The following is a 10,477-nucleotide window of genomic DNA, read 5'->3' on the forward strand; positions in this document are numbered from 1 at the left end:
TATTTATCACTGAACAGAGTTCTGAGCACCTGTGATTGATGCACCTGGGGTCGTATACAGGCCTGCGGCCAAAAGAGGCAAGGCCCGGCAAAAAGGAGTTGCCAGTGCTTGAACAGAGAGAGAATGCTAGTCATGAAAACACTAGCTTCCCAATACTGATTTCAGTCATAGCCGTGGAATAAAACATCTTAATCCTAATAGCCCTTTCCACTGAGAGACTTAAAATGAGCTTTGGTTTGCTTTATAAACATGATTCACTACCAAATAGTTGCTTTGAAATCTATCAGGTCCTTCATTTTAGATATTTTTGAATCATAAGGATAGAATACGGAGAAGCAAGACAAGTTGAGCTTACTTGATACTAGAACCTGTGGTGTATGCTATCCTTATTACCTTGCACCTAGCTCACTTGTTTACCACAGAAGAGCCACTAAGTAAATATTTGCTAAATAGCCTGTTGTATAAACATGTAAATGAATGCAGAGTTTTCAACCTTAGAACTCCCAAGTTTTGGACCCTAACTGAGAACTAATGGTTATTAAGGATGAGATTTTGTGAAACAACATTTTTACCAGTTTAAAATCTCTACATTCCGCATACTCCTTATCTTAACGTGTCATCAGTTTTAAAATGGTGACTTCTTAGATTCCTTCCAATACCCCTTTTATTAGCTCATGAAAATGAAGATGCAAGATACTCTTTTCCATTTCGAAAACTTGCAGATTAAGCAGAGATGCCAAAAATTGTTGCTAATAAAAGTTGTGCAATAACAACCAAGGTCCCAAAGGGAAAAACTTGAAGAACAACTGATTGTCACTATTTGGCTGAATACCAGTTTTTTAATCTGGCTGAATGCCTATATTTTTTGTTAAGTGAGATTTGTAAACTGAAGGAAAGAGTTTAATTACTTCAAAGCACTTATACAGCCTGTTTGGGAAGGATGAGGAGAAGGGACTTTATGGCAGAGCTGTCAGGGGGATAACAAGAGATAGAAGAGCCATATCTAATAAGAAAGTCTGATCAAATTTATCTAAAGTGTTGCTCCCTCATCCTCCCAGGGAGCCTTTGGTAAAATCTATGTCCCTGGACAATGCTTTTGGGGTTAAGAGAAGGTTGGTGGGGAGGTGTAATGGTCGGTGTGGGTGTGGAGATGTGAAGAAACGCCAATTTAACCCCGGATGTATTCATTAAACATACACCATGATACACCAAAGTCTCATCCCTAAATTTAAAATGTTTTGGTATTTGTAGTTTAAATTTTCTTTAAGACAAAAATATAACAGTATGGACTAAAAGTCAATAAAGTTGTTTTAGGAAACCAAAAAAGTAAAGCAAAAGACTATTTTAATCCCAGAAGTTATCTCAACATGCATTTATCTTTTCATAAAAAATTACATAAAAATCCCCCCAGGAAAAAAATACCAAATAAGTAAGAGTGAAATTATATTTTTGAAGCCTCTTAAATTATTGCTGCTGAGAAAATGAGGTTTAGTAATTTTCAAATTACATGTATAAAACTAATGAATGCCTCTGACTGACAGAGGTTTGGCTGTAAAAAATTCAGTTTTATGTGATACCAATAACTATTACTGTTTCAGTGTTTTAAAATGTGCCCCAAATTGTTTCTGTAGCTGTGTAAACTACTGTATTTTGAAATGGGCATTAAAAAAACTTTTAAAAAATGAATTATTACAGTGCACTACTAAACTTCAAGTGTGAACATGACTTATGCACTTTACAAACATTGAAGAAGAATAAATAAATTATGGGATATTTGACAGTCTTCATTTCAAACACTGTTTTTAAAGGGAAGGATAAAACCCTTGTGTTCATGGCGAGGCGTTCAGTTCAGTCCTAAGTGTCCGTTGACCAAGGCTGGTTGATCTCGTGTTGGCAACAGAGGCAGGAGGATGGTTCATTTGCTCAGCTATAACTTGCTATGGGTACCCTGCTGCATACGTTAATGTGCACTGGTATCTGGAACCTCGGTTTTTCCCATCAATGAGCAGAAGTGGCATTTTCCTGAAGTAGTCAATAATATCTGACACAGACAGAAAGTCCTGAAAGAGTCAAGATAGGGAGATGAGTCAACATTTGAATGAAAAGCAGGAACTTCACCTTCAGTTTTTTATCTGCATAATATATCCTGCCTCTTCAAGTGATGAGGATTGTGGGAAAAAAAGGTAAATGTGGCAATTAGTTTAGTGATTTCTGCTATAGAACTCTGAAAAAAAATTTCCCATAAACATCCAACAAACCATAGATAAAAGATAAAATATGGGCCGGGTGCGGTGATTCACGCTGGTAATCCCAGCACTTTGGGAGGCCGAGGCGAGTGCATCACCTGCGGTCAGGAGTTTGAGACAAGCCTGACCAACATGGTGAAACCCTGTCTCTACTAGAAAATACAAAAATATTAGCTGGGCTTGCTGGCGTGTGCCTGTAATCCCAGCTGCTTGGGAGGCTGAGGCAGGAGAATTGCTTGAACCTGGGAGGCGGAGGTTGCAGTGAGCCAAAATTGCACCATTGCAGCACTCCAGGCTGGGTGACAAGAAGGAAACTTCATCTCAAAAAAAAAAAAAAAAGATAAAATATGTGCGTGTGTGTGTGTGTGTATATATATATATTTATATATATATATGTAATTTGAAACGCACATATTTTTAACTTCATATGAAGGGGTCATGTACATAGTCATGATTACAATATTCTTGCCTCGGGTTGCTCTGTTTTTGGTTTTGATTTTGGTTTCTGTATCTCTGTTTCACCCCCAGTCATTAATAGTGTTAGGAAGTATAAGGACTCAGGAGGTCAGACACAGTTCATGATGTCTAGAGGTGGGATATGCAGCATGGCACAGGAGTTCCTTCCTGATCTCTCTGCTGTGTCCTCACTGCCACCTTCACACTCATAAGGGCTCAGCAGGCAAGTCTTTGCAGCCATAGCCTGGATCTCCCCAGCCTTGATTGCTTGCTAGAGAGGGAGAAGCCTAATTCATTTTTCTAGACATGGGTCACAACTCACCTAGGAACACTAACAGGATAATGCACTTCTTTTAAGACTAATCTGCTAGGTGCCTCCCTCCATGGGAGCTGCAATGAGTGGTTGGCCTGAACTTGTGTGTTTCCACGTTGTACCAGGATACATCTTGAAGAGCACACACCTCTGCTTCTATAGGGTCCGTGCAGCTCAATCCACTGCCAACCAGTGATTCAAACATTTGACCACAAGTATGCATTTTTTTTCTATTCATTATCATTATCATAACAGAAGTATGTGAAGCAGAAGTTATGGGTAAGCTGTTTCTCATTCTGGACATGTTTGATTCAGCTGGTCCTCCTCTTGGAACTTTGAACTTAGAATTTATTTGGGGCATTACCTTCAGTTGTTAGTTTCCTTTGCAAAAAACTAGCCCTGAGGGTTTTTTTCCATCAGTTCTGATTATCACTCAAAAAGTGACTGGCATGAGAATCTAAACCTTGGCCTAACAGAGGAGAATTTATTTGGCAATCTGGCCATGTTCACAAGGCCAAAGCTCCATTTTGTTAAGAAATGAGCCAAGTATTTGAATAATCACCCCAGCAAATATTCCAGTTTTTCCTCTTTTCCAGGTGGTGTCAACTTAAAATGCAACCTACATTAAAATTATGTCACAGAGGTGAATAACAGCAGGAACTTGCCTTTGACACCATCTAAATAGGTTTTTTTAAGTTAACATACTTTTTCTTGCTTTTGAAAATTATACATGTGATTATTTGGAATAAAAGATATATAAGAAAGAATCCTATGGCAGAAGTAACCATTGCAAAGATTTTGCTTTATTTCTTTTCCAATAAATGAAGGGCTTCACTAATGTGATTTAATTCTAAATTTGCTATACAGCATGGACTCCCAAAGATTGCTCCATGAAGGCATGCAGAGTGGCATAAAAAAAGACTTTGGGAAAATGTTGAAATTTGAAATCCTTACCTCTTTCCCTCGGAGTCCAGTTCCCAACAAGTAAACTTGACTTTCCTTCTGATAACGGATCTGGATGTTGTAAACTTTATCTTTGTACAACACCATGAGGACATATGGATTGGTTATTGTTTTTTTAGAGCTGTCTCTAACCAGAAATGTGCCATCCTAAAAAGATAAATTCCTGTTATTATGGGAGCAGTAAAAGTCAATATTTTTGTTGCTTGCAAGAATGGTGGACAAGCCTCCAGGGATCTGACAAACATGTCAGTTTCACTTTGCAGCTTCTTGAGTGCAAAACCTGTCATTCAATGAACATTCAGTTCTCCAAACAGCTACAGATCCCATGTGTCATGAGTTATTTTGTTATTAAGAAAGGCAACAGAGATTGTATCAGAGAGATTTCCAAGTCAATCTTGTTAAAGTCTCTTATAAAAATGGAATCTTTTGTTCAGTAATAAATAATGGGTGGTTGAGTGGATAAAAGGCCAGGAGAAATAAAAAACTTTATTGGTTAACTCAAGATATATCTTCCTACTATTCCTGTGAGTTAATTCCCTAACCTTTCTCTTCCACATCCAAAGTCAGAAAAGACCCAAATGCCACGAAATTCACCCTTCTTAAAACCTTGTGATCCCTAGTCTTTCCTTCATCAGACACTTGAACAAAATTGAATGCAGATGTTCTCTTTTCTTTTCTTTTTTTCTGATATTTGCTAAACTACTATTTTGATTGTCCTGTACTTTAAATTTCTGTTCAATAAATTATTGCTACATAATATTAATGCTATAAAGATCTAATATTAAAATAGAATTAATTGGTAAGGACTCCTTTAAACTACTCCCTTCTCCTCATACCAAATCAGGATAGCTTTAAATAGCCATGAGTTGGCAATAATGGCTTTCCTTTGTTCCTTTTATTGCAAATTAATTGAGCCTGTCAGAACATCTCTGCTAAACAAACATACTTCTGGACCAGTGATTCACAGTCTTGGCTTCAAATCAGAATTACCTGGGAAGTTTTGAAGACTCCCAGAGCTGACACAGCACCCCAGAATGATTAGAATCTCAAGGCAAGACTCAGGAATCGGGATTTTTCAAAAGTTCTCCAGGTGATTTAAATGTGCAGCTACTACTGAGAACTACTGTTGTGGAGTTTAAATGTGAAAGATGAAAGAGTTTTGCTTTCCCATTTCTGATAAATAAATTTAAGGTAAAGTTTCAGCACTGGCTACGGGAAATATGTTCAAGACTTTATGTATTAAAGGACTAGCTAGAAACGTCTAGGGCAAAAAGCAAAAAGTTGCTGCCGTCTCTTTAATATCGGTCCTTTCACATCAACAAGGATGGCATATCTGTGTTAAGAGGACGATAGAACTGGTACAATGTTGGAATTCTGGGGGAAAGAGAGTCTCCTTCTGACACCATGTGATTCGTATGACAAGACAAACTCTTCCATTAATAAAATCTCCTAAGATTCTGCCAGCCAAATGACTGCCTTGAGATTCTTCTGCCAGCCTAATGATTCCCGAGCCTAGGAATCCCTGCTATGGGTGCTGGTAGTTGTGAAGCTGGCACTAATGGGTCTCCTCGGTATCACAGTTAGCAACAGCACCTAGCAGAATTACTAGCCTGTAATGGGTACTCAGGACAAGTCAGTTCCCTTCTCTGCCATTAATATTTATAACTATGTTAAAATAAACTATAGCACAATACCTGGTTTATCTTTCTAAGAGCAGCTTCCGCCTCTGGTCGGGTAATATAAGAAACGTACCACTCTTCATTTAATGAATTCTGAAAATGTAAATTTTTAGAAACTGAATAAATTTTACAGTTACAGATGTAAGTGAAAAGAAAAGCCTATGAGTAATCATTTCCATAAATCACCACCTCAATTCCAGGAGGTTTGAAACATTTGTTTTCTTAATTTGCATTCAGAGTCATTTAGCTGAGGCTAAATAGAAGACATTTTGTGTGAACTGCTTTTTATCATGACGCTGGTTGCAAAAATACCTGTGAATAAGTGTTCCTTACAGTATGGAACCTCTAATCAGGAAAGATGGAGATACAGTAATTTCTTCAGTTTAGTATAATAACCTGCTTGATAAAAAAACTGGTTTATCGAGCAGTTAAGTGACGAATCAAGGTCATAAACATAAAAAACAGGATTACTTTTCGTGCTGTGTAATGCAAAACATACGTTTGCCATTGAAAGAGTCTGAAAGAATGCCAAGGAAAAAGAACATATTGCTCATCTGGATCTTCTCCTTTAACTTTTTTTTCGAATAAATAAAATAAAACAAATGGAAGATAAAAGTATAGAAGAACATTCAATGGGAGTTTCTGGTGATTCTTTTACCAGGGAAAAAGCAAACAAACAAAAATAAAAACATGTGCTCTCTTACCTCTTCTTCCGCGGGGGATGGGGGCCGAGGTTTGTTTGGAAGTGGCAAGGGGAAGTTTCTGCCTTCGGCTCTGATAGGTGGTCTGTTGCTAGGGCCTTCAAAAGTATAGAGTTCTGAAAGTTAATTTACTGTAAGCTATTACTTACTGCTATCAAAACACATTCCCCCCCTCAAAAAAAAAATACTCTTGCGATTGGTCCTACAGTTAGCATTTTAAGAAATCCGGGCTTCAAAAATAATTTTCTTCTGTTTGAAACCATGGGAGCTACTCAGGCATTATTCTGTAATCATGCCAGTAAAACTTTGAGAAGAGAACCTCAACTTTGAGTGATTTTCTAAATGTGCATGTTACATAATATAAAGTGACTAGATCCCTTTACTAAAAAGTTCACAATTGTTTTAATGAGTGTGAACATAAAATGAGTGCTCAAGAGACATATCTTTCATAGATTCTTATAATCTCAGCATAGGCAGAATGGATTCCCAACAGCTGATGTAGGGACAGGCAGTAATGAAGATAATTACGTTCTTAATGTTTCCACAAAAAGAAATGTAAGTGACCCAAGAGAAGATGAAATTACCTTGAGAATATTGCTAGCTTTTAGAATCAAAGATTGCTACCTGCTGTTCTAACTAAACAGGTAGAACTGTTCAACTCACATAGAAGGCTCTACAGATCAGGAAGTTTGTGTTGGGCACCTATTAATTACCCAGCACTTATGTCTCATCTTCTCTAAAACTCTTTTTTCTCATTTACAATTCCTTGAAACTTTAGGAGAAAGTTTCCGAATCTCAGGAAAGGTTTAGTTGTGTTTATTGAGGTTGCCCGGGGTATTTTCTGTGTGCCAGGCTGTGGTTAAAGACAGAAAAATTCTGTGAGTCGAATGTTCTCTTAATTATTCATCCATCATTCATTCATACCTTCAACAAAAATGTATTCAGTACAACTCTGTCCAGATCTTGAGTAAGGTACTGTGTGTACATTTTTTTAATCCTCACAGCAATGTTACAAGGTAGGTATTGTCTTCATTTTGCATATGGGGAAATATAGGCTCAGAGGCCAAGCAAATCATGTGCTATCAGTGGCAAAGCCAAAACTTAAACCTGCGGTTACCAAATGTTACTGTGCATGAGTCAGAATCACTGGGCGACTTTCAAGCACCTAGGGCCCAGAAATCTGCATGTTAGCGAGTACTTCTGGTGGTTCTACACCAGGAATTGTCACTATGCCTACCTTGTTACACCACTGAGGAGAGGAGAGTCACCTGGAAGGGCTAAAGCCTCCTGAGCCATATCGTCAAGATTATTTATGATGGTCCTTCCTTGTTTCTAAACAAGTCTCCTGAGCCATATCACCAGGATTATTTAAGATGCTCCTTCCCTGTTTCTAAACAAGCTGGCCCAGAGCTGCCAGTACCTTCCTTCTTCAAGTTTCCAGTGCCTAGACAGACCTTCCCCATCCCACTTTTTTTGTAGTCGAACACTTGCACTTTCAAAATGCTTGTTGAATGAATGAAACCTAACAATACAGGAGAGTAACAGAACCAAGGCCTGCATTGCATGGCTGTTCTACAGTTAAGAAATGATTCTTTTTCTGCCTCTGCACCTGCAGGTCGGCATCATAGAGTTATAAATCACAACAGAGAAGCACATACACTGTTTTATTGTAGTCACCTACCACCCTTAATATCTAGACTCTGAAGGGAGTTGTCACAGATTTTTGGACAATACACAACACAACTTTTACCCTTCTGATGTTGGAGCAACCAGTGGAGAAGACCGAGGACCAGGTGTCCTAGCAGTCTTAGGGGAAAAGGGATCAATTTGGATGAAGCTAATGTTCCAAAAATAATTAACTATTTGCATTAATAAGCTCCATCTCAGACTCATAAAACTGGAGATCTGTGGAACTTGCTTTGGAAAATACTGCTGTGATGTGTCTGGAACTCAGAGGGCTACAGAGGCAAGAAGGTAACACAAATGTGTGTTTGCAAAACACAGTGAGTTTTGGGGATTGTGAAAAATTAGGGGTTGGGTGGGAAACTGAAAATCATGTGGTGAACGTGGACACCATAACCTCAAATGCTTAGAAACTGTTGAAAACTTAGTGGGTGCCACTGGTGTCAGCAGTGGGATCTTGCCCCTCTATGGAATGATGCATCCAACTGAATACCTTAGATGTGCTCTTGATTCTCAGGCTGTCAATTCAAATTTACTAATACAGTTTTCTACTGAATGCACACTGGCCCATGCACACACTGTACACGGAACATGACTGCAAAAAAAAGGTTTTTTTTGTTGTTGTTGTTGAGACAGAGTCTTGCTCCGTCTCCCAGGCTGGAGTACGGTGGCGCAATCTCGGCTCACTGCAAGCTCCGCCTCCTGGGTTCATGCCATTCTCCTGCCTCAGTCTCCCGGGCAGCTAGGACTACAGGTGCCCACCACCACTCCCGGCTAATTTTTTGTATTTTTAGTAGAGAGGGGTTTCACCGCGTTAGCCAGGATGGTCTTGATCTCTTGACCTCGTGATCCACCCACCTCGGCCTCCCAAAGTGCTGGGATTACAGGCATGCACCACTGTGCCTGGCCAAAAAGTGTTTTTTGTTGTTGTTGTTCTTCACAGCATTTTTTTAAAAATTTAAGACAACACTTAAACATTAAATAATTTCACTTTTCTTGAAAACAAATTGGAAAATCTGGCAATGCTAAGCCAGTTTCCTGGAATGGTAAAGATCTACTTACTAGAGCTGGGTAACTTTCCACAGTCATTTGATGCTCATTCAAGAAGCATTTTTAAAGTGTCTACCAAGTGCCTGTCACTTGCAAGTCTTTAAGGATAAAAAACACAAATTAGTCCTGCCCCGGCCTTTCAAAGTGGTCCATGAACCAGCAGTCACAGTGTCGCATGGAATACGTTAGAAATTCAGGAACTCAGGCCTCATCCCCGACCTCCTGAATTAGAATCTGTAATCCTGGGTGATTTGTATGCATGTTCAAGTTGCAGAACACCCTATGCGAATACTTATCATGGACATCCAGAGGTGGTATTATTAAAAACGCAGGTCCCTGACTTCACTCCAGACTTACTGAATCAGAATCTGTGAAGTTAAGTTCTCTTAGTCTGTATTTTGAACACGCTCCCAACTCACAACTGTGGACAGATTAATCATGGAAATCTAAAACTGCAGAGAAAGCCAAGCACGATTCTGAGGTCTGTAGGGAAATAGCAGCCGGAGGGGTAGTTCTGCACAGGAAGATTGGGGATGAGGGCTGGCTTCCTGGTGAGGTGTATGTAGGTGTGTTCATGTGTGTATGTGTGTATGCATATGCATGTGTGTGCATGTATTGTGTATGTGTGTATATGTGTGTGTATGTGTATACCTGTGTGTACATGTATATATGTGTATGTGTGTATGCATGTGTGTGCATGTATATGTGCATGTGTGTATGGGCGTGTATATGTATACGTGTGTGTATACATGTGTATACATGTATATGTGTGTGTGTGCATGTATATGTGCATGTGTGTATGGGCGTGTATATGTATACGTGTGTGTATACATGTGTGTACATGTATATGTGTGTGTGTGTGTGCATGTATATGTGCATGTGTGTATGGGCGTGTATATGTATACGTGTGTGTATACGTGTGTGTACATCCGTGTGTATGTTTGTGTGTGTGTGTGTATACGTGTGTGTGCATGTATATGTGCATGTGTGTGGTGTGTGTAATAGTGTGTGTGTAGTGTGTGCACATGGTGTGTGTGTGCATATATGTGTATGTGTGTATGCATGTGTGTGCATGTATATGTGCATGTGTGTATGGGCGTGTATATGTATACGTGTGTGTATACATGTGTGTACATGTATATGTGTGTGTGTGTGTGCATGTATATGTGCATGTGTGTATGGGCGTGTATATGTATACGTGTGTGTATACATGTGTATACATGTATATGTGTGTGTGTGCATGTATATGTGCATGTGTGTATGGGCGTGTATATGTATACGTGTGTGTATACGTGTGTGTACATGTATATATGTGTATGTGTGTATACGTGTGTGTGCATGTATATGTGCATGTGTGTATGGGCGTGTATATGTATACGTGTGTGT

At 39.0% G+C, this 10,477-nt stretch overlaps 1 protein-coding gene across 1 annotated transcript in view; it reads right to left on the minus strand.

The window, feature by feature from the left end:
* Positions 1-1,327: 1,327 nt before the first annotated feature.
* Positions 1,328-10,477, minus strand: part of LCP2 (lymphocyte cytosolic protein 2 (SH2 domain containing leukocyte protein of 76kDa)) — a 50,118-nt gene continuing 40,968 nt past the window's right edge. The window contains exons 18-21 of the mRNA XM_011947759.1: positions 6,362-6,456; positions 5,673-5,750; positions 3,970-4,125; positions 1,328-2,060 (exon numbers count right to left, since the gene is read on the minus strand). Coding sequence (XP_011803149.1) covers positions 1,938-2,060; positions 3,970-4,125; positions 5,673-5,750; positions 6,362-6,456 — 452 coding nt within the window. The 3' untranslated portion in view covers positions 1,328-1,937. The remainder of the gene's footprint in view (positions 2,061-3,969; positions 4,126-5,672; positions 5,751-6,361; positions 6,457-10,477) is intronic.

This window comes from Colobus angolensis, unplaced genomic scaffold (assembly GCF_000951035.1).
Source record: "Colobus angolensis palliatus isolate OR3802 unplaced genomic scaffold, Cang.pa_1.0 Scaffold27, whole genome shotgun sequence".
Classification (NCBI taxonomy): Eukaryota; Metazoa; Chordata; class Mammalia; order Primates; family Cercopithecidae; genus Colobus; species Colobus angolensis.